General features: G+C 42.9%; 1 protein-coding gene across 2 annotated transcripts; it reads right to left on the bottom strand.

Moving 5' to 3' along the window:
• Nucleotides 1-34: 34 nt before the first annotated feature.
• ankrd28a (ankyrin repeat domain 28a) lies at nucleotides 35-24,372 on the bottom strand. 2 transcript variants are annotated; one of them, XM_075449074.1, is made up of 29 exons: nucleotides 24,187-24,372; nucleotides 14,863-14,946; nucleotides 13,970-14,048; nucleotides 13,013-13,083; nucleotides 12,285-12,485; nucleotides 12,119-12,206; nucleotides 11,617-11,759; nucleotides 11,292-11,399; nucleotides 11,099-11,203; nucleotides 10,539-10,617; nucleotides 10,248-10,362; nucleotides 10,004-10,086; nucleotides 9,857-9,920; nucleotides 9,506-9,574; nucleotides 9,269-9,409; nucleotides 9,068-9,179; nucleotides 8,919-8,945; nucleotides 6,203-6,277; nucleotides 5,850-6,051; nucleotides 5,617-5,704; nucleotides 5,374-5,491; nucleotides 3,740-3,959; nucleotides 3,570-3,657; nucleotides 3,395-3,478; nucleotides 3,143-3,291; nucleotides 2,988-3,070; nucleotides 2,009-2,091; nucleotides 1,839-1,930; nucleotides 35-1,733 (listed from the first exon to the last, which is right to left on the bottom strand). In XM_075449074.1, the coding sequence occupies exons 1-29, from the start codon at nucleotides 24,211-24,213 to the stop codon at nucleotides 1,435-1,437; spliced, it is 3,177 nt and encodes a 1,058-aa protein (XP_075305189.1). In that variant the 5' UTR covers nucleotides 24,214-24,372; the 3' UTR covers nucleotides 35-1,434. The 2 variants fall into 2 exon arrangements, with proteins under 2 accessions (XP_075305189.1, XP_075305188.1); XM_075449073.1 differs by lacking the exon at nucleotides 24,187-24,372 and adding an exon at nucleotides 16,932-17,572.
• Between the last annotated feature and the right edge of the window lie 49 nt (nucleotides 24,373-24,421).

Below are 24,421 nucleotides of genomic sequence, written 5' to 3'. Positions count from 1 at the left end.
AACAGTGACGGCGTTCAGTTGCTCCACGAACCAGTCAAAAACAAAACGGATTTATTCACCTGTTGCCGCTTATTCTTTACAAACACTGCACCAAATGGCATCCAACCTCCAAATTTGCATATTCCTAAAAAGTAAATATATATTCTTGTTTCTCTTCATCACTCACACGCACATATTCAAACATGCATTCACTCAGTGTTTTCAATACAGAACACGGACAGTAAGTACAAACCCCATTTCCAGGAAAGTTGGCAAGTTTGATCAAATACGACAACAACTTGTGACAGTACCATGGAAGCAGAGACGCATGGTGAAATTTCAGAGACACGTAAGCGGTCATATCCAGGTGACATTTTTTTTTTCATTTCATTATGCCAGACCTCAATCGTTACAACGGCGTAAAAGTCACCATCACACAGGCGCAAAACTGCAACAATTGGTGTTCCCGATTCCAAAATCATTTTAAAAAAAAAAAGTCATTTAAAGTAAGGATGGTGTCACATCATGGTAAACATGCTTCTATCTATCCTGTGATGCTGGCATTGTATTAAAAAATGTTTTTTAAGTTTTGTAAAAAAAAACAAAAAAACAATGAAGTTGTCGCGAGGACACTGAAATCGTTTCCTCTGCACTTGTGTCTGTTCAATAAAGGTTCAAACGAACGACTAAATAAACCCAAGTTTCTATTTCACTTTAGGAAAAAACTTACCAACTTTTCTGAAACAGCATTTGCAGTTTGAACGGCACAAGTTATTTCCACGGGCTGACAGTCAACTGACTTTTGAACCATCTGTACAGTAAATGGGTCTTACATCCACCTGCTGTCAGAATCAGCTTTCAAGGATTCAATCTCCACCTGGAATAAATACAAAGAATTCGAAAATGACTTTCGCTCCGGGGAAATGACAGGTCGTTCCTAATCGTCTACACAGTGTTACTAATCTCCATGAATGACAGTCACCTGTGATAGCATGATAGCTCAAAGGATTCTGAATTAAAAAAAACTGAAGAACAGCTGGAAAAAACAAACAAACAAAAAAAAAAACAGCTGGTCCCGTGAGATTGTCTCTGTTTCTTTAAACAATCATGCTAAGGAAAGGAAAAACAGTTTTTCCTTCCACTGGATGCTCTTCTAATAACTTGAGGGAGAACTTCTTAAAAGGCTTAAAAGTGCTGTCTGGAAAAAGAAAAAAATGAGTGTATTCCACCTTAATTTACATTTCCATACATATGGGGTTTTTTTATACTCGGGTGTGCTCCTTAGGGGCAAAAAGTATGTGGTTTATACAAGGATTATTTTTAGATTTGAAGTAGCTTACCTAAAAAAGATTCTGTTTTATTTTTTCCATTTTTTCGGTCTATTGTCAGTGATCTATTAAGGCTCCTGAGTGGCTGGCAAGCCTGCCAGAATTGTGGGGCTCTGTCCAATAGTCCTCAGTACGTCTCTGAATCGGAGTCGTTCAGTTCATCGTCTGCAGGAACAGAGGAGAGCGGCCGCTCTGGCCTGCAGTATGAGGTGTGGTCGGGTCTCAGAGGAGGCAAGGTATCAAAGGACACGCCTTTGGAGATGTGGTTGGAGGTGGGGCGGTGGTTGATGACCGTCTGAGTCAGACACAGAGCGGGTATCGCTGCTATGGTGACCATGGGCGAGGCGGGCATCATTGAGTTGAGGATGAGGGCTAAGCAGTCAGCTACATCTCGATTTGGAGCACAGGCCAAAGCTGGAGTGTAACCTGGCGAGGTGAAGAGTGAGGAAGAAAGAAAAAAGGACATCAGTCACCCTAAAAGTACACGTGAATACTAAGCACGTGTCCGAAAGCCGTGAAGTGCCAGCTGACCATTCTCATCCACTGCTAACACACTGGCTCCTTTTCCCAGCAGCTCCTGGACCACAACCGCCAGCCCCTTCCTGGCTGCTACGTGCAGCGGCCTGCAAGTAGAGGGACACGCGCTGTCAAAATATGTCCGCTTAGAGCTCAGCTGTGTGCACCTTCTCTGAACTACGTACGTCTGGAGAGCCGCATTGGTGCAGTTAATGAGGTTCCTGTCGCTGATTTTCTCCAGAATCAACAAGGCACTCGTTTCGTGAGCCTGAAAGGAGCAAAGAGCAACAACATGCATGACAGTGAAAACAGAAATGATCCAAACCATACATGTCTCACACTTTCCTGACGTCACACAGAACTGTTAGGCTCCACCTTTGAGTTTTATGAGAGGAGCAGAGCAAGGCAAGGACAGCTGAGCACGTTCCTTTATTTTTTATTTAGAAAAAAAACCAACACCACTGATGCAGGCAGCTCTAAATGATAAGGTTACATGTACGAGTTTCAGGGGACTCAACGGTCTTGCTTCTCATTCACTTTGAGTGGGGCCTTAAAGGTAGGGTAGGAGATCCTGGATTTTGAGTCCAGCGAAGCTGCATTTTGAAAATACACAGGTAAAAAGTCCCAACCCTTTTCTTCACTTTCCCCCCGAAGGCACGCCTCTTCATGAACGCGCACGAGCACGAAGGTGCACGAGCGCTGTTCTGACAGCAAGCATCGATCGTTGCCGTATTTAGTATTTAGTATTTAGTATTTAGTTTATGCTAACTATACGTTTAATAATGCTAGGTGCTAGCCAAGCTGGCTCTAGTTTAGCTTCCTGCCAAGCTTCTGGACGTTCACGGAGCAGGGTACGCGCACAGGGAGAAGGAGGGGGAGGGAGGAGCAGATTGCAGTTTGATAGACGGCATCAGTATCCAATCATTGTGAATGGTCCGTTCACAATGATTGGATACTGTTTTTCCTAGATTGTACCTTCTAGAGGCCACTAAAACTTTTCATATTTGTGTCAAAACTTTTAATTAATTGGTTGCAATGGGGGTGTGAAGAGTATGTCAAGCAATATGTAAAAAAATGTTCCAGAAAAAGATCCCCTACCCCGCCTTTAAGTCGTTGGATTCTGGGTCTTTGCTAAAAATCCTTTGCAGTCTAAATGGTTGTTACCTTGCTGCAAGCTAGATGCAGTGCGGTGTTCCTGTTTATGTCCTGCACAGACAAGTCCGCCTTACCGCTGCTCACCAGCACCTCTGGAACACACGAATGGAGACGGTTACAGCTTTCCTATTGTGCTCCTGCTGTGCAACAGTTAGTACACTCACCCACAGCGTTGGTCTGTCCGTTCAGAGCTGCCATCATCAGCGGCGTCCAATGTGTGTGTGTGTCTAAAACGTTGAGTTGAGCTCTGTGGCTCAGGAGAAGTGTAACACACTCCACGTGGTCAGAAAAAGCTGCAGCATGAAGGGGGGTCCTACAAAAACATCAACCAGGTTACTATCAAGGTTTATGTTCACTCAGAACTGTTTTTTTTTTTTTTTTTTTTTTTTTAAATTGGCTCTCTTTATGTCCCTCACCTTCCTTTTGAGTCAATGGTGTTAACAATATTTCCACCCAAGGAGTCGATTAACATCTCAGCCACTCCCTCGTTATCGTTCATACTGAAACAAACAACGCATCCTGTCACATACCCCTTAGAGCGCATCTATCCACAAAATGACTATCCATTAGTACAAGCAGCAGATGTCTTACACGGCACAGTGCAGCGGGCTGAACAAGTTGCCTTTAATCTTCCTGAACACCTCCTGATCTAATAACACCTCCACACACGCATCATATCCTGGACGATAGCAGAGGAAAATTGACATTAATTGCCGCTTTGAACAAAGATGCTGCCATGCTTCCCCAGCGTGTCTAAATACCGTTGTAGCAGGCCCAGTGCAGCGGTGTGTAGCCCTGACTGTCAGTGAGGTGCGTGTGAGCGTGAGATGCGCTGGCGGCGTGCAGCAGGGCACCAAGAACGCCGACACGGCCACAAGCTGACGCCAAGTGCAGCGGGGTGCGGCCCCGGGTGTCCTTCGCGCACACACTGGCCCCCCGCTGGAGCAGGGCCTCCACACACTCCTCCAGGCCTGACACAGCCTGTGCAAAAGACATAAAAAAAAAAAAACGTCAATGAAAGAAGCTCCAGGAGAAAATGTTAAAAAAAAAAAAAAAAAAAACACTTCATGGCAGAGAGACAGCGAGTCCAGAAGTTTAAGAGTTCAGGAGAATGAGTGTTTAGAAATGATTTCACACAAGTCGAGCCTTAAACTATGCTCTATCTACATTTAGTAGTGGATAAAGTCAGCCTTTACAGGGGTCTTGTAGACTTTTAAAGATAAGTTGAGAATTTTTAAATACTAAATGTACACAGTCAGCAGGAGAACACAAAACTGCATCATCCATCTGCAGATGAGATGGAGAGTTGATTAATGTGGAGGATAGACGGAGCTGGATCTTAAACTGAACCCTGAGGAACAATTCAACAGCCTGGTCTCTTTCTAATAAGAAGCTCCCAAACCAATTTCATGCGTTAGAGTCAAATCCAATTATTACGTGGCCTTTGCAAGGACAGACATTTGTTCACCGAATAAAATGCTCTGAGCAGATCAACAAAAAGTGCTGCAGATCTTCTTAAAACAAAGAGGATGGATTCTATGTGTAACCTCAAATAAGAAAATGTTGGGACGGCACGAAAAATGGAAAAAAGTTGAGTCGTTAAACGCACATCCATTTTGCCATTTTGCCAGGCTTTAAAACAAATAAATTGCATATTGCATTTATTGTTTCATAAGCTTTTCTTTTGGGGACAGGTCAGCACTGTCCTCCTCTTCCTCAGCCCCGCCTTTGTATTGTGTGCAGAACATGGTTTTGCAATGTCTTGTTGAAAAATGGATGGATGTCCCTTTAATATGTTGTTTTGAAGGCAGCACGAGATGCCCTAAAATCTCAGTGTACTTGTTTTTGTTTTTGTATTCATATATCTGCACTTCTGCGATGGCATCAGCCAGAGCCAGGCTCTTGGACTCGCTGCTGATGAACAGTTCGGATGGTTAATTTTTTGTCTTTGGGCCGGAGCATATGATGTCAATTTGTCCAAAAACATCTCAAAGACTGCTTAAAACCCCCCACATTCTTCTTGTAATTATTTATTAATTAAGACTACACAACTTGGCGGCAGCGGCAGCTACAGTAGTGCCGCCAGTGTTGTGCACAAGGCCATTTTTAACTGACACACTGAAGCGAGTGCAGTTCTTTTTTGCGAATTGAGCAACGCTCTTTTCAACGGTGAAGGTGTCACTTGAAAAGGGATCCAATAGCCTGTTCTCAAAAGATTGCTCCCACAAAATGTTGACTCAAAGCTCAACTATCTCAGACAATCATCGATCACTGACCTTGAGGAAGAGGTGTTATGGAATTCTCAGCCCTCAAAGATGTCAACAGAGTTAGTCCACAAACACAGGCGTAAAAATAGTATAGTTGTGGTGCGAATGAATGCAATTGATTATCCCACCCCACGGTGCAGCGCTGTCCTGCCCCAGCGGTCCCGAGTCTCCACACTGGCTCCTTGACTCAGCAGAGAGTACGCACACTCTGTGTGTCCGCTCAGCACTGCCAACATCAGAGGAGTCCTGTGCACGGCGTGGAAATATGGTATAACTCAATTACAATGTTCATTTCATTAAGTGTGCAGCTGAAAGCACATAAAGTCACATTCAGCAAACGTTTTTATCTACGCGCACACATACACACTCACTGTCCACTGGAGTCTTGTGCGTCCACATCAATGTGTTGGTTGTTGTTGCTCATGAGCAGGCGCAGGCACTCTGGGTGACCATTCATAGCTACGGCAGACAGATAAACACACATACGGTGGCTTGAATTTGCAAATTCATGAAAAGAGCCTCCATTAAGTCATGCGATGGTGTTGTCTTCACATGTATTTGTGTGTTTAAGTATGCCCGTGTGTGTACTTTCCTGATGGCATACCTGCAGCATGTAAGGCTGTCTTTTTGTGTATGTAGTCAGGGGTCATGGGGGAGGCGCCATGATGCAGCAGCAGGGACACACACTGCTGGTGGCCCCTGGAGCAAGCCAGACTGAGGGGAGTCCGGCCCTCTGGGCTTCGGACGTCCACATCCAACAGGGATGCTAAGAGGACCTCCAATGATCCACAGTGTCCGTGATAAGCCTGAACGGAAACCACACACCAACAGAGTCGCTTTGCTTTCTAAAGTGATGGTGAATTACCATCAAGTCCGCCACAAGGCAGAGGGAGTCAAATCCTGGATGTGAGAGGCCTAAAGCCAAATGCACACACTCCATTAGATTGTCAAACTCACCGCCAGATGGAGCGGACTGAGCAGGGCCTGACAGTCTGAATCCCTCAGGATGTCTGTTCCTGATGTCTCCAATAGCTGAAACAGAACATTTGATAACACGTTATCCATTTCAGATTGTGACCTGACCATATGGTGAGCCACAACCTCAGTCCAACTTTTAGCAGAGACATGAGAGGTAGGTGTACAGAGGAATAAGAAGGCTTTTGAAAGACGTGTGTCATGGGGAGTTTTAGAAAGCTTAAGATTCCACGATGCACCCAATTTAACCCGTATGTAGCACATTTATTAAACCTGAACTAGTTCTGCCTTAACAGCAGCTGTAATATGGGTGCAGCAGCTCCCTGTGATTACAGACATTAGCCTTGAACTGAGTTAATGCTGACGAGCAGACACACAACACGATATGACTGATAGAATTTTTTTTTGTTTTTCTTAAATTTATTTAGTTTTTAAAGATTTTTTTTTAAGATTCTTTTCAGTTTTTTGTTTTTTTAGTTGTGCATAGCTGGAGAGACCCCTCCGGACAAAACTCAGGATAATCTGGCTGGTATTGAGGGACGGTAGAGAAGGGAGGATGGAGAAGATCCTCCACATTTTTCTCCTCTTCCAGATTATTTATCTCTTCCTCCAGATCTTTTCTCCCCTCTATAACTTGTTCTTTCTCCCACTCTAATTCTTTTTTCTCCTCCTCCAGTTTACTTTTCCCCTCTTCAAGATGTTGTTTCTCCTCTAGCAGCTGATTTTTCTCCCTCTCCAAAACATTGTTCTCCTTTTCCAACTGTTTTTCTATCCTCTAGCAGATCATTTTTCTGCATTTCCAACTCCTTTTTCACCTGAAGTTGATTGTTCTCCTCTTCCAGATGATGTTTCTCATCTTCCAGCTGTGCATATCTCCTCCTCCAAATCTCTAAGTCTCTTTCTGTATTTTCTTTTCTCTTTTTCTATTTTTGCACAGCTGTCCACCTCTTTGTTGATATCATCTTTTATTTGATCTCCCTCCTTCTCCCTCTCCAAATCTTTGTTCTCCATTTCTAGCCGTTTTTTATCCTCTAGCAGTTGATTTTTCTGCATTTCTAACTCCCTTTTCTCCTCTTGGAGTAGATTTTTTTCCTTTTCTAGATGACACTTCTCGTCTTCCAGATGTGTAAATCTCTTCCTCCAAAATCCTAGTCTCTTTCTGTATTTTCTTTTCTCTTGTTCAGTTTCTGTACAGCTCTGCTCTTCTTTTTCGGTTTTATCCATCATTTCTGATCTCCCCTCTTCCAATTCAGTCTCTCTCATCTTAATTTCCTTCTTTGACTTTTCTTCGTAAAGTTTTTTCATCCCATCTTCAATTTCCCTCTTCATTTTCTCTAAATTCTTAGTATCTGCAGCCAGCGCCCTCCTCACTTTTTGATGCTCCTCTACCTTTTCTGTCATTCGTCTGTGTTCCTTCATCATTTGTCTTCTTGATACATCCAAATCAGTCTTCGTTTTCTGAAACTGAGCTTTGTCCTCCTCCAAGTCTCGCCTCTCATTATCAATCAATTTTTTCTCCAGTGTCAGTTTACTGTTCCTATCTTTGAGAAACTGCCAAGACTCATAATGATTTTTCCTCTCCACATTCGGTCTTCTCCTGGTCTCCCACATTTTCCTCTTTTGCTCTTTCCGTAGAGAACTTACTCTTTCAGGACATTTTCTTTGCTCGTCCAGCTTGTTCAGCTGTTCCCCGAGCCGGTTGACCTCTGGTGGGTCTAATGTTTCAGAGCCGACGTTTTCGTCAATTGTCTGACAGAGCTGGCTCTCGTCAGACTCTGGCTCTTCAATGCGAAGCCTCAGACTATTATTCTCGTTCAGGCCGTTGGTTTCTGCCTGCGAGGCTTCGTGGGCTCCATTGGCGCCATCGATTTCTGTGAAGGAACTTTGCTGAACATCCTGGTCAGGAATGCTCACAAAGCCGCTACCGTTTGTGGATGCCATTGCACCAAAATTGTCTGTAAAAGACTAGTAGTCTTTCTAAGACCAGCAGTTGTCTGTAAAAGACAAGGTACTTTTTCAAGACCTTCAGTTTTCTTCTCAAGACTTTCAGCTATCAGAAGAAGGCTGTAGTTTTCTCACAAGGACTGCACTTGACTGTTATCTGGGGAAACAGATGTGCGTGTCCCAAGCAGTATTTCCCTGGTATTTATAGACTGTGTGATGTCATCACACGTGCGACTGGGCTTGACTGGAACAACAAAGGGTTCTAGACTGCCATGAAAGCAGCCCCACAAGCAAGGAGAAAACCTTTTTAATAAAAACAGGAAGCTGAAAAGTAAACAACAGTTTGTGTGTTGCCCTCTCAGGGGATTCACTGAATGAGACATTCAGCTCTTCTCTCAAAAAAACAAAACAACAGATTGATTCTTCTGATAGACCTTTGCAGTGACCACTGATCAAATTAGGGTGAATGCTGGCAGTTGACGATTATTATTCAGTTGATTCATTACTCTTACTAAATAACATATACATATATTATACAGTCCTCAGCCATGAAATTGAAAGCCCACGTAACACAAGGGTAAACAGGCCTTTGCTTCAATTTCAAATGCCAAGTGTGAGCTGATGTACTTAAAGTTGTTTATTTGTGATCGGACGACCCAGGGCTACCGTTAATCCCAACATTGGGAGTAGCTTCACTGCCCCGCAGTTAGCCACTGCAGGAGAGCTGAGTGGGTGACTGAAACATCTTTCTTACCACATTCAGAGGTGTCTCACTGGCGATCTGAAACAAAAAGAGATAAAGTCTCTTTGAGATTTTATTACATTTGATTTTCAGGTTTTATTGACACTTCACATGCAAAAGATTCGAAAAACATTTTCTCTCAGTGCAGCGACTGTACTCACCAGTTCCAGGCAGAGTGTGCGCCCATAGGCTGAGGCATAGTGCACTGCACTGTAACCCTGTCTGTCTCTCACTCCTGGATTCGCATCATTTCTCAACAAGTACTCCACGCATCTGACAAAGACCAAAGAGAAGCGCTTTCTTCTTTGACATTAGGGACGTGCGACTAAACTGTACAACTTTAAACACAAAGCTCAACTTACTTTCCATCTGTGTCAGCAGCAGCAGCGTAGTGCATGGGGCTGCAGCCCCTCTGGTCCAGCTCATTAACGCTGGCCCCGGAGCCGACCAAAGCAAACACACACTGGTAGTTACAGTTGGCTGATGCGTAGTGTAGCGGGGCACTGGGAGGGTCAGAGAATCAGTCAGCTTAACTACTCCCCAAAATATCTTACAAAGTCTTCCACTGTCTCAAGTTTTATTTCAACATTTGAGCTTACCGTCCAAAGTTGTCTTTCCTGTTAAAGTCTGCTCCTATGTTTAACAGCAGATTCAGACACTCCAGGTTCCTAGTTGGAGAGACAAATATAATAGTATAATAATATAATAGTCCTGATCAACCAATTGGGGTGTTGAAATCCACCACCGCTAAAATATTGCAGTGCATTTCCTATCATACATTACATAAAAATGCATATATATCTCAACAATGCTGTTTATATACAGTATGTATATAAACAACCAAACTATGCATACAGATGAAAATCTGTGGAAATACTGTAAAGTGAGAAACAAAGAAAAGAAGACCAGAAAAAAAATCTAAAAGCAATCCAGTAAGCAGAAATATTCACCCTCCAGCTGCAGCAGCATGTAGACAGGTCCTCCCAAAGTCATCAGGGGTGTCTATGACAAACCCTGCACAAACATGCAATCAGCATCAATTTGGATGTCAACCAGGCTATTCCACTGGCCTGAGGAAGGTGTCAGCAAGAATGTACCTGAGGACAGCAGCTTCCTGCAGCAATCTGAAAAGCCGCTGAGAGCTGCCAGGTGTAAAGGGAACATCCCATGAATGCCTCTCCTGAAAAGGCAAAGAAGACAAGCCATTACAGGCCACGAAGGATCAGTTGAGAAAGCTGGATTCACTCATCTCCAGTCTTCAAAGTGTTCCATTTTTTTTATGTATCAAGATTGTATCAAGTGGGACAATAAACAGATGGTGAAATGTCCGTTGTTACAGACTTGGCAGTGTTGGCTCCGTGTTTGATGAGCGCTGTGATGATGAGCTCATGGCCATAGCGGGCGGCAATGTGAAGGGCAGTGTTTCTGCACCTGTCTTCACAGTCGATCTCAGCTCCTATGTGTGCAAAAAAAGAAGAGGTCTTCGTGTATGTTCCTCGTTAAAAGAGCGCCAACAAACTCGAGGAATAAAAACAAACATACAGAACACACGACAGTAAGAATCGCTTCTTTGATTTCTAAACTAATTTCAGTCCATGCATGAAACAGACCGCACTCTGTGGGGGCTCTCACCATTTTGAATGAGGGCCTGGGAGCAGGAGAACCTTCCATGCGTAGCTGCCATGTGAAGGGGAGTCTTACCGTCCTTACTCTGGACAGATGGATGGAGAGACAGGGGAGAAAGGCAGAGATTAAAGAAGATGCCAGTTTATATGATTATATATTAGTCTGTATATATCAGTGTTGCAGTGCCTGGACAGGTAATGTGGACAGCTGCTCAACTGTGAATCTAAACTGTTTAGATAGCAACTTAAAATGAACAGAAATAGTGAACCAAACCCACCCCCCCATATTCCCTGAGCAGCTTGCTGCCTCAGGGAGTCACTCCTTTCCCTCCATCTCCCATATGGCCTCGTATCTTGAGGCTGTGATCGGTTTTCCATCACTGCCACCAAAATGTCAACAACAATGTCATTTTCAGCTTGCTGCTAAATACTGGGCAGGATAAACTTTGGTAAGAGCTTTTTTTTTTCCTTTTAAATCATACAGTTTGCACACACATGATCTACTGTTTGAGAATCTACTTTGATCATGTCATTGTTAGGCCGCAGTACAATAGTGTATCTGCTCACCTGCAAGTTGATGCGAGCACCGTGGGCCAACAGCAACTCCTGGCACAGTGCCCCTTGGCGAGAGGAGGAAGCAAAGTGAAGCGCAGAAAACCCCCTCTCGTTCACCTGAAGCAAAGTACGAAATAAAGCAATTAAAGGAAACGCATGCAGTCTCTATGCAAATCTTATCTGGCACAGAATGATGCTCTCACACCTGGTTGACATTGGCTCCAGCTTCGATGAGCTCACCGACAACCACGTCCTGACCGTTGTAACAGGCCAAATGCAGCGGCGTGTTGCCATAGGCATTAACCTCATTCACCTGTGCACAGAGGAACGATCCCGTTTTTCTTTGACTTACCACAGCATAGCATATCCACAGTATTTTAAGTTACTTTGATGGTATGTTTGGAGAAGACAGACCTGTTTAATGCTTTGTACCACAATGAGATTAGAAATGAGGTTAATGAAAGTCATTTCACATTAAAAACACATTTTAATAGCACTGTTAGTGCGCACATGTGTTTGTGTGTACTGACATGGGCGCCCAGGCTTAGCAGGTAGTGCACTGTGCTGCTCATGCCACTGGAGGCGGCTGCATGGAGCGGTGTGTAGGCCTTCTTGTCCTTACAGTCAACCTCAGCTCCACTGGCTACCAGTAACCTCACAACCTCGAGGTGACCTGATGAAGTGGGGAGTGACGAGGATGAGCTAAATTATCCTCCAATATCACAACACCGATTCCAACAAAACTGGGATGTTGTTTAAAATGTGAATAAAAACAGAAAGCAAGGAGCTGCAAATCTCAGCCCATATTTCATTCCTGATAGAAAATAAAAAACATATCAAATGTGGAAAGTTAGACATTTTTGTTAAGTGGATTCAGATCAGTCACATGGTTGGGTATAGAAAGAGCATCCTAAAGACAGAGAGTCTCTCAGACATAAACCTGGGCAGAGGTTCTACAAATTGTAGAGCAATTACAGACTAACACTCCTCAACATAAAAATGATATGATGTGATGACAAAATAAAAACTCACCCATGTAGGCTGCCCAGTGGATGGCTCTCCTGTCCTTCTTGTCAAATGCGTTAATGTTGGCCCCCCGAGACAGCAACAACTTCACCATCTAACACACAATAAAAATGAAGTTGAATAGGTGCCCACACGGTTTTCCTGTGTGTGCATTTATGAAAGAGCGACAAACCTCGACGTGTCCACTGAAGGCGGCGTGGTGCAGGGCAGTGCGTCCTCCCCGGTCAGATACGTTGACATTGCTCAGCAGCGGGACCAAAGCCTCTGCACAGCGAACCGCCTTGTTGCTCGCTGCTACATGGAGCGGCGTCTGCCAGTTCTTGTCTCGAGCATTCACGTCCGCACTGTGCTTCAGCAGCACTCCCACTGCATCCTGAACAGAAAGTGAGCATGGGTCAGACTGTGCAGACAGGGAGTCTACAGGGGAACACGTCTCAATGCTCTAACAGCGTGTTTGCAGGCGGCTGTGTGCATGTTTAGAAAATTCTTTGCTAATCTTAGGAGGCTTTTATGCTGAGTGAAAGAACACAGGGGGCTTTGTTAGTTTGGGCATATTAGGTGTATCAAACACATTCCCATGGCACAGTGGTTATATCAATTTGCATCTTTAAGGCGAGACTGTATAAGTAACACAACATCTATTCATTTGCAAATAACGCCTCTGCAAAATAACTAACTCAATGTCTGTCTATGTGTGCATTTATGTGAGCTATTATCATTGGAAGATTTTCTAAGAGGGGTTGAATTTGTAAAGTCCAACAGGGACCTCTCCAAAGCAAGAAAAGCTACAATAACTGTTGCAAGAGACATTTCATTGCTTGTAACAAATGAGAAAATAAGCAGAGTTAAAGTGAAGCAGCCAAAGGACACATCAGCACGTGAGTCTCTGTAATGTGTTACCTCACTACAAGAAGCCACAGCTCGGTGAAGAGGAGTCAACCACTTATTATCTTTGGCATTAACTCGGGCCCCTTGAATGAGAGAAAGATGACAGAAAATTCAACAATGCTTTTGCAAACATGGTTCAAACCTGGAAAATCCTAACTAACATGAAGGCAAACTAACCCCACACAGACTTTTATACACAACTTATTTTTCAGGGGGTGAGGCAGCACTGCCTGGAAAATATAAACTTCAGTGATCCTCTCTGGCATAGCCGGGAGGTTAAAATAGCCCTGAAGTTACACCTGTTGCTAGCTCTTCACATCACTGAGAAACACTCGACTAACACACATCGTCACACGCACATACGCAATCGCTCCACTCTACTCTTATGTTACGCCAATGTAAGCCCCTCCCTCTTATGCCTTTAGCTCACTTCAGAGAGCCAAAAAAGGCCCCTATCAGATGATTGATAAATCATAAGAAATGTCACAAGACAGTTCCACGGCTCTGAGCGGGGTGTGGAAACTACAGAGGGCAACATGTGGGAGTGAGTGGGATGAGAAGTGGGCAGGTCCTTTTAGGAGTCGAGGAAAACTGCAGGACAGGAAGGACAGGAACAAAAGCAAAGAGCAATATGGCATTGATCAATTTTATTAAAAGGGCTCAAAACTGTATCTTTTATATGAATAACTAATTATCTTGTTTTGACACAGCAGAAACAATGTTCTACTAAGAAACAACAACATGTCAAGAGTGTTTCTTTTTAAAAACCATGGACTAATAAATACAACAGTGAAATAAAAATATAATGTTTTAGGGACAATATTATGCACACAGGGATGAAGCCTGAGAACAAATACATGCATACAAGAAGGTTTTAAACTGAAAAACAACTAACAATAAAGGTGAATGTTAAATTAAAGGGTTACACAGACAGAGATTGTAGCTAAAAAACAGGGCTGTGGTGTTTACCTGAGAGGATAAGCAGTTCAATGATCTCAGCATCTCCCAGGTAGGCTGCGGCATGCAGTGGGGTCCGCTTCTCATTGTCCTGGGAGGACATTACAAAACCAAAACTTAAAGAACAGCCACTATCTCAGTAATTCATACAACCCAAGGTCACACTGACACACGTGATGAGCAGTGAGCTCAAAATCTATAGACCTCACACTGTTGCAGACCACAGGAAACATGAAACTAGAGCCACAAGGAGAAACATATCTCATCTGTTCACCTTTATTCTTTACTTCACTCCATCATGCCAACACACCCTGCTGCACCATTTCCACCTCTGTCTGTGTCAGTGCAGCAGAGCGCAATCAGCAAAGTGGGGCTATAAACAAATGTCATGTGACCGCAAGAGGCCTGAGCCAGTGTGCTGACTTTATGAAGACTCAGTGTGATGACCCCAGCAATATAGACCCACAAAGAGATAAAAGCATAGGGAGGGAACAAAAATAAAAGGACAGACTGGGATATAAACGGAAATTATATCTACAGGTAGACTTCAGACAGAGCAGAAGCAATGTGAGCATTAAAGGAGGGATCAGGTGACGGTTTCGTCCTTTAAAACATCCGAGAGGCTGGAGATATAAAAACAGCTCATGTATCCAGCCTGACTGACACCTCTTTAAAATGGCGAAAGCTACCAGAAGCCATCCAGTCAGTCAATCAATATGATGCCCGCTCAATGCTGCATCCCTTGCTTTTGTTTTAGTGCTGTATTGTGCGCGAGTGTGAAACGCCAGTGACAACGGGATAGGGATGCATGAATGAAACAAAAGTGTCAAACACTCTTTAAAAAGGGGAATTCAGTTGCGAAAGATAATTCTGATGAACCTGAGATCAACATGAGCGTGACTCACCTGAATGTTGACATCCTCTTTCTTGAATATGAGCGAGCGAACTTCCTCTGGGTCCACGTTGAAGATGGCTCTTAACAGGGATGGCTTCAGAGATGCGCACATACGAAAAATAAAAACATAGCTGCAATTTGCAAAGCAGTAATTTTCTACGTCGAGTGACAACTATGTTATCAGTGAGAGTTATGATGGTTACAGATTGGAAAAGTCTCACGCTCAGAGAGTATAATCCCAGGCTGGGATGGAGTCGTACATCACACATGGCTGAGTATCACCTATTTGTTTATGGAAGTAGTTGTTGCAGGATGCAACAAATAAACACGGGCATGCATGCGGTTCCAGAAATATTCTGTCTGTGAGAAGTTAAAGCCGCACTGTCTCGCCTCGTAGTGGCAGAAAAACTGATCAGAATGCAAATCCTGATGCAAAACATGTATGGAATATGGAAAAAAAACAAAAATAATCCTTTAATAAAGAGACACTTTGTCTGCTCCGAAAAACACAATGACAGTGATTACAAACTCAGCATGTTCTGGAGAAGAGAGGACACATTTACCGGAAAGAGGAAGCTGCAAGTGAATGAGAAGCAATAAAAGACTCGGAGCAGCACAAAAACATCTTTCACTATCCCTCACCTCAGTTTGTGTTCTAGTGAATAAATGTAAACAGCTGGCATGAACATGCTGCTGCCAGGTAATTACAGGGATTTGTGAACAGTTTTGCCCTACAGTCACGATAAACCTTCAAAGCATCCTGGAGAGAAGCCAAAGCAAAGTTGCTATTCAAATCTAAGGTGAAGAGAACTAAATACAGCAGTGTTTACATATTTAGGGTTCATTTGTTGTCGACGAGACTCACATTTTGCCTTGGATAAAAATTCTAACCCCACACATCGATGTTAATAACGACAGGGAAACTAACTCAACTACAACAGAACAGCTTTGGCCTGCATACTGTATTCTTTCAAACATCATCTGACAGAACGTTGGTTCTTTTGCGTAACACTCTTCAAGCTATAGAAATGTTTTGCTCAAGAGCTGATATTGGGTATTACAATATCATGGAAGAGAATAAACCATGATCGGCGAGCTATTGCGACCATAATTACAGATCAAATTTGTCCCAAAGATTTGAACGGCAACAAGACATTTTTCTACTTATAGTAGTTATGTTCTTTGCTTTACTCCACCACTGAAGAATAACTGCTACGACACTAAAAGTTACTGGAAGCCTTTCAAATTGTGTTGAAACATGACTGGCATTGAAACGACAAACTACAGAAATTAAATCATTTTGACACGATAATGCTGAGGGGCTTTTGAATTCTATAACATTACAGTTCGCTGTGCGATCTATCGCAGATGAATCTCTCGGGCACTATGCCACACTTTTCGCCAGAAAGATCTGCCAAGGCAAAATGAGTTAAGTTAAACTAGATCTACCTCAAACACTATTGTGCACCTTCCTCTTGGGCTCTCTGTTTTTCCCAACCCTCTACAGTATCTCAACCAAAACTAAAAGGCAGTGTTCTTTAAACTGATGACCAGTGAAATAATGAAAGAGAAGCTACACAAAGAGCCTGAGCACAAACCCTGACATCAGAGCCACCACATCTTCTCTAACTATTCTCTCTTTTCAATGCTTGCTCTAAAGAGGAGCCTTCGAAAGATGATAATACTCTTCACTATGTTTAATCTGTTGGTTTGCACTTTATACATCCAGCACTAGAGACTACGAAGAGCAGGCTTTGCTGATATGCTATACAAGCCTATAGTCTCCTCATATGTCAGTGCTATACTTGGAGTTCAATAACATGTGTTGGCAGTGCATTGTATTTTATGAAATGGGACATGTATATACTTCAAGTTTCAACTTTAAGGTCAAGCATGAGAAGTGCACCAGACTGTTGACAATCTCAGTCAATACTGTCACATCAGTGATACCTTAAACACTGCTAACACTGATAACACTGCTAAACATGCACCAAATTGAAAAAAAAAAAAAAAAAAAAAGAGCAGCTGCTCTGTTTTTAATTAAAAAAAAAACTAACTGAGCAGAAGGACCCATCTCACCTTGTCATCCTGAACAGAAGCCCGTTGAGAGGCATGATGAGCTCCATGGTCAAGAGATGGTTTGGGCTGAGAAGGTGGGGATGAAGATGAGGGCTCATCCTCTTCCACCTCCTCCAGCACAACAATACACACACGGCTAGCCCGTTCTGACCGCATCAGGAACAAACACTCACACACCACACACGCTCTCACACTCACTCACACTCATAAATACACAGTGTTCCTTCTTACATATGTGCGCATTCCCATAGCACAAAGGGCAGCAATAAATCCCATGAAACGTGTCGTCCACGTAAACAAACACTGCACATCTTCATGTAAAATCCAATGGGAAGTCAAGCTCTGTCCTCTATCTGTCAGTGTGGCTTTGCAGCATGTCCTCTCCTCTTTAGCCCACACTCACACACTCTGCGAGCAGCAGTAGCGGAGACAGCAGGGAATTCCTCTGCGTAATGGTGGCGGTAGGAAGCATGCGGCAGAATGAGCGTGTGCTGCCTAGCAGCACACAGGAAGCTACATATCCTCACTGTTGCGCTGCAGCCAGGAACGCACACACACAGACCCTGTGATTAACGCGGATGGGGTAGCAGCACCCAATGTATGTGTGGGTATGCATTGCTCATTTCAGGCAGACTGCTGAAGCCAGCTCTTTCAAAAGAGAGGGAGGGGAGGGGAGGGGAGGGGGAGGGGAGTGCGAGAGAGAAAACGAAAGAGGGAGAGTGAGAGAAGTCACTGTAGGCAGGTACCAAGACCTGTACGGTACACAAAGAAGCCTGAAGATGAACTGAGCTAAGAGCAAAAATAGGACAGTAGAAAGTAAGGGATGCAAAATTAAAAAGGCAAAGTTTAAAGTCTCCCTCCAGCAGTTACAAATCCTATAAAAACCTATCTGTGTACCTGTAAATCGTACATTTCGCTTGCCTTTAAAGTTGCCATTTAAAATTATTCGGACTCTTCTTCTTGACAGCGAATGGAGATCTATAAAAATGCTAATCTGGCCCCACCCACATCCTCACACTCCAGCCTCCTTTCCTGTCTCTGCATGCACTGACCAATTCTACTATTGATGTAATACATCCATACATTTGCATTGTGTTATGACTATATATTCAATAAGGCACGGTTGGACTCCTACATCTTTGAACTGAGAGCGATTATACAAAGTCATATGCATTTAGAAGTAGCATACTGGTAATGCATTTATGCTCCAATAGCTGGGCTTTCTGAGAGCTGATAGCTAGCCCAGTGCTCCAAGAGGTTGTCCAGCTGCCAGGATTATCAGCACACAGCACAGGCAAGGTGAGTGCTGTGGCACCTCGCCTGGCCTTGCTTCAGTTTTGTGCCCAGAATTCAATCTGCTAGCTCCCAGGGATCTGCCCAGTTCCCAACCCTATCCAGTCTGGCACTCCTAGAGCGAGTTGCTTTTGTGTTTAGCTCCTGTTCACCTTGGAGAAAGTAAAGTAGTTGAAGCTTTTCGCTGACTCCCGCTGCTCGCACAGCGCTACAGCTCCTTGCTCAGCATTGCTTCTGATGTGCTCGACATTTAGCCCACACTAACTTCTCCTCAGCTTGGTAGCTTCTCATTTGATCTGCTCCCCAAAGTGCATGTAGTACATGTAGCTGTGAAAGCACCAACCCGCAAGTAGTCAGTATCTGATGGTGCTGGCTGCTCCAAGCGGTCTACGTTGCAAAAAGGGCTGCATATCGCGACCAATTTCCTGAATCGATTAAATTCCAGTTCAGAAGGCTGCAGTTCGGTTTGATATTCGATTTTATTAAGAGTCAAATAATTCAGTTTCTGTACAAATTTGGTCTGGCTATAAAAGAGGAATTGACAAAAATAAACCAAATGAAATAAAATAAAATCCACTTTTTGGTTCTTTTCAAGTGTATTTTCAGTATACTTTTAAGAACTGTCTTCAGGTGTGTCGTGTTGCTGTCAGTGTTGTCGTGTCCATCAAGTGTTCCCTCTCCTCACAGGCAGCACAGGCTCTTCCATACTTCATGCATGAATCTGGCTGCTTTATCTGATTGAGCAACCAGATTCCTAACGCAGATGGTGCCGAAAATGACACACATCGTAAATCAAATCAAGGATTTTATAAATTGAGTTTGGATTTTTTTTCTACTTGAAAAATCTCTCCCCCCCAAACACAGCCCTAGTTGCATATACAGGCTGTGTGGCCTCACCTTTGTGAGACTCTGGGTGGTGATCTGAAGTTTCAAAGCAGAAATCTTTAGCAATGGCAATTATGACGGATTCTTCTCATGAAAAGTCTTGTGACCCATAACATTTTTTTTTTAAGTAAAAACTTTCTTTTTAGCAGAAAAGGGTAAAGATAAGGGAATAATGGAAAGTCAACTAGGAACGGTTAAAGGAACAGCGACCAGGAAGCCAGGCAAAAAAAAGAACAGTTAAAGGACTATTTTGAGGTGGAGTTGTGATCGGGTCACTTCCTGAATGATGCCAACTTACAATACAAACAAGGTTATATCACCACATTGTTTTCACTATGATTACTAAAATTTATCAATGGATGGTATGAAGTTTTTGTATGAATTCCTCTGTCTCCAACAACTCTGTTTAGCAGTTGAACACCATCTGGTTATCTGAAGGTTTACAGGATCATATGATTCATCTTACTCTTCTTTTATGGTTTTAGTGCTAGTCCGACACAGCTCTCGGTCTTGTTGTTTTTTTGTTTTTTTTTACATTAAAGTAATGATGCGACGCACTGAAAGACTCTTTATATTTTGTTAAACGGTCTGGGCCTGAGGTCTCTGAAAAGCTGTAACAAACACAGCGTGGCGAAAACAAAACCACGTGCGCAACAATGTGCGTAACAGTTGTTGAAATTTGCTAAATAAGATTTCCTTAAGTGTCGAGGATTATAACACTGATGCAAAAACAGACAGTGGTCTTTGCTTCAAAATGTGAAATAATTATATAAGCATGGGTACCAGATTAGTGCACGTGTGTGTGTTTCAGTTTCCTTTTTGGTGTGTCAGTGGCATAGCTTCAAAGGTCCCCATCTCATTATAAAACTGGAACAAACTGGGTTTGCCAGAGAATGTGAGGGTAGCTAACAAGACCAGTCTGTGTGTGCGAGTGTCTCAATCTCCTTCGTATTCAACACAGATCCTAAAAGGAGCAATCTTGCCAGGCCACACAACCCTATTTAGTCAGAGGGAGGGACAGCACAAGGGAGGGCAAAGCAAAGAGAGATGCCGATTGGATCCTTCCTACAGGCATAAAGTTTGAGTCTAACTGCCTTACCATTTAGAGACTTTATATGAAACACAGCCTAGAGTCCTTCTGTTCTTACAATAATCATGCCGACAATATAGATTTACATCTTAGAGACAAACAGAGAACTTGTGTTTGGTGAAGTAATTTGCACAAACAAACAACCAATGTTTTGTCTAACCCACACGCAAGCACCGGGGATACTTTCAGCAGCACAGTCGGAAGATATTTACAACGCAAAAATTGTTGTAGTTTGCCAAACAGAGACGAGACTTCTCGTAAACTGTGTATTTGTGTGGGTTCAAATACGTATTCAGGATTCAATAACACACCCAAGCTAGGAAAGGATGTAGATGAGGATGGAATACTTGTACATGTGGAAAGTGGCTGGCAAACAGCAAACAAGGATACAAATAATGTTTCAGTTTCAAGTGTTTGCATGAGGTAAGCAGAGTTTAAGTGCCTGATCCATTAAGAGTGAGCTGGGACACGGGGGAAATCATACAAAACGGTGAACACTATCTAATGGCAACAAGGCAATGTGAACACCATATCATCACACATACGATTTTGAATCAGCCCACTCAGAACTTTACGAGAAACCTGACGTGACTGTGCACATGTTTGAGCGAAGGTATGCGGGCTTGTGCTGACCTCTGTCCTGACCCGGCGACATGATGCAGGAGGGTAGTGTAATCCTAGAATAGAGACACAAAGGCCAGCACGTGCGTGTGTGTGTGTGTGTGTGCTGGCACACATTCTGTCTCAGATTTGAAAGCTTTCAAAGATCAATCTGCCTTAAAGCTTCGCCGCTGCGGCAGCGTTTACGGTAAATACCCTGACGTTCAAACTAGACAAAGCAGCTTCACAATTATCTGAAATCTTATGGAAAGCCCAGCTTGCTGTTCTGTAGATTATTTCTTAAACTATTGTATGAATCTGGTGGTGCCTGATGGCGGTGCCTTTACAGTAGGCTGGCAGTCTCTATGACCACTTCACACAACCTTTTTCAGATATGCTGTTGGGGCGAAATGAGAAAATGCACATATCTGCGAAATCCAACTCTGATATCCTGTGAAGAACACTTCACCAGATGCCTAGTAAGAAGAATGGAAGATCAGCAAGCGCGCCAGTGTTTGAAAACAGCAGTAAAAACGATGGAACAATGACGGGGAGCGTGTGTGCTGGTAAGACTAGCTGCTTCATACTATTTTCAGCTGACCTCCATGTAGTTTTTCCACTCACTAAAAAATTGTATTGTTGTTACATTCAAGTAAATGTGGTATGGATGTGAACACAAAGTTAAAGCAAACGGATGCCTAAAGCAATCGAGCATACATTTCACTTCTCAACAGACAAAATGTTTTGCTGTGCTTAAGACACTGAGACACAGGCAATATTCCCTGAGAGGTGGCAAACATATCCGAGCAGATCCAGACAATAAACAGAATTACTGCACAATATTGTGATGATAATAATAATAACAACATGTTCTTCTCTAATGAGCGCTTCTTAGTCAGAACTACATGGCCTGGAAAGAACACCCTAGCTTGTTTCTAAGCAACAGGACGCCCCCTGGAGGCCAAAAGAAACACTTTACTAAAAGTGACAGTCGGTCTCGTCTCCAGTTTGGCCCCTCCTAGTCTGACTATTTCTGTCCTTTTGTCAGCCAGCAGCACAGAGAACAATGAAGAACAGAGAGTGGGACCTAATCATAAACACTCATCCGTTTGTTGCGTGCTTGCTGACTGCATGGAGGGCTGGTCAGTTCAGGACAGGCCACAGAGCTGCGCAATCAATAACCCACTTTGATCCAACTTAACATTTTTAGCAAACGCTTAAGAGCTACAAACCGCCGTGTTATTGCAACCAATTAAGCTGGTTGTGGACCATCACAATAGCATTTCTAAGCCATTGCTGTTACAGTTCTTATTAAATAATCACCCTTTAAACAATACATTTCTGAGAAGTCTTGCAGTTTGCAAAGTATAACCGTGAACGTCAAGCAATCGATCACAAGTAGCTCAAAGTAGTTTGTTTTATCTGGTTAACAGTCACCTGTTGCCTGGTTCTAGACAACAGAATCCCATTACTACATGGAGTGGAAACATAATGTTCATAACTCTGTGGTACACTTACAGAGGCAAACACCTATTCTAAAGTATTTTCAAGGGAAACCCCCACAGCTGAATAAAGTAATGCTTTTAACTTATTGATAGGACATTGAAACTTCCTCAGTGGATAACTTACATTAAAACATGAAAGACGCCAGCAGTGTAGATTTACCAAAACGGGATGTATTTGCAAAACAATGTAAAAAAAGACCAGAATTCTGGTTACATTATTAACATATCACATTTGTACTAAGAGGATATTTAAAGGAGATATGAGCAAATCATCTGCCAGACACATACTTTACTTCTTAGTCGCTTACTTCATTACCTCACAAAGTGCAATAAAAACTGCAAAATGTGCAATATCCATACATCATTGCACAAGTGGTCACAATGTCTGTCTGTTTCACAGTGTTTTCATGTATCCTTCAGTACTGCTTAGAATATGTACTGGTAATACATATTGTATCTTATGTACATACAGGGTTATATGTGTTGTGTACACTTCTCTTTCATCTACGAGGATTACTTGTTTCTGTTTCTTAGCTCCTGCGAACCCGACTTGGATTAAAAAAGGGATAGAAAAGGAATGGGAGGCTGTTTCAGAGCTCTGCACGTCCCTTCCCTCTCAGGGCTTTGCACGAATATGTGTGTGCAAAGAAAACCTCTCCCATCTTGAATCTAAAAAAAAAAATAAATAAATAAATTTAACAAAAAATAAAAAATCCTTCCACAAATTGCGCGTGGGAATAAACCCATGTAATCTTAAGTTTGGACAACAACAAAAAAGTGTTAAAGCCAAATAGTGTAAAAAGGGGAGAAATAAGACTGTTGTTTGTTTTTAAATTAATTAAAATTATTTTATTTGTTTCTCTTTATATTATTTTAATGCTTCTTCCACTCCCTGCTGCAATGCTTTTAAATTATGTAAAGCACTTCGAATTGTTTGTACATGAAATGTGCTATATAAATCAATTTGATTTGATTCTGATATGGTAATGGTATCATGACTTGTGTAGATAAAGATAAACACATTTAATTGTGTTTAGCTCGCAATGATATGCCAAATGGAGTATCTGAGGCAGCTGAACCCGCGGATCGTGTCTGGTTGGAAAACGCAGTTGTAGCATTTACATCAGCAGCACCTGTTTTCGCCGCCTGACGGTGTTTTGTTATCTGCAGCAACAGGTGACCCGACCGCTGCGCTGCCTGAGCAAAGTGTGCAGGGAGCCGAAAGCAAGACAGTCAAACACATAACCAGCCTGTTGTCAGTCAAACTAGTAAATAAGCCGCACGACTCGCTAACTTGACGTTGACGCCTTCATAATAAGTGGCATGGAAAGAGTTACTCGAGTGAGTCAGAGCTGCCGTGAGCAGAAGCGGGGCGAGGGAAGTTGGCCACCGTGATACACTCGTAGCCATCCAACTGCGAGTGTCCATCAGTCCATCATCACCCGAACAGCAAGGCCAAAAGCGCCAAAGAAACAGTACAATTGATTGACGATCTGACGCGAAACCGTAGTGAGTGAATAAGGTGAATGTAAAGCAACAGGTGACGGCAGCGTGCTTCCTACGCGGGGGACTATTTTCGTTCCTGTTTGCTGTTAGCCGGTTGGCTAGCGTGTCAGATATTAGATGACTTAATAATAGAGGCGATGCAAGATTAGCTTAGCCTTTACAGCTTTATTTTTACATTCACATTTTACCTCTCGTCGTAAAGAAAGGTTAACAGTTCTATGATAGTGCACTTGGTTTATCATTCAAAGCACTTTAATGTGTGTGACCGATATCATTCAGTGAATACTCCCAACAAACTTTTGTTTTTACGAAAATTGACACCGACGAGGCGTCTCGACGTTAGCTAACCAGATGCTAGCTTGATGAGTAACCTTACCTGGTTTTGTATCTTCAACACAGCCATAATCAGCGAATAGAAATTAAAAAAAAAAAAAAAAAAAAGGAGGAGGAGGGGGGATACAGTAACTCACCCAGGAATTACTATAAATTAACTGACTGGGGGGTGGGGGGGCTGGAAGAGGGCAGTCAGAGACTGCGAAGTGGAGCAACTTCCCCCGCTTCCTGTCAGGAATAAACTCACCACATAATGGGAGACAAATTACTTAACGGGG

Source organism: Odontesthes bonariensis, chromosome 18 (assembly GCF_027942865.1).
Source record: "Odontesthes bonariensis isolate fOdoBon6 chromosome 18, fOdoBon6.hap1, whole genome shotgun sequence".
Lineage (NCBI taxonomy): Eukaryota > Metazoa > Chordata > Actinopteri > Atheriniformes > Atherinopsidae > Odontesthes > Odontesthes bonariensis.
The sequence above is the reverse complement of the archived record's forward strand: the minus strand, read 5'-3'. Positions and strand labels throughout refer to the sequence as shown.

Bases quoted from the DNA above. Each gene is read 5' to 3' on its own strand.
- ankrd28a (XM_075449073.1), bottom strand. From the start codon at position 17,087: ATGCGGTCAGAACGGGCTAGCCGTGTGTGTATTGTTGTGCTGGAGGAG. The intron at 11,760-12,118 runs GTGAGTTTTTAT...CCACTTCATCAG, and splicing joins CCACTGGGCAGCCTACATGG to GTCACCTCGAGGTTGTGAGG. The intron at 5,492-5,616 runs GTGAGTGTGTAT...CGCCGTGCACAG, and splicing joins GCACAAGACTCCAGTGGACA to GACTCCTCTGATGTTGGCAG.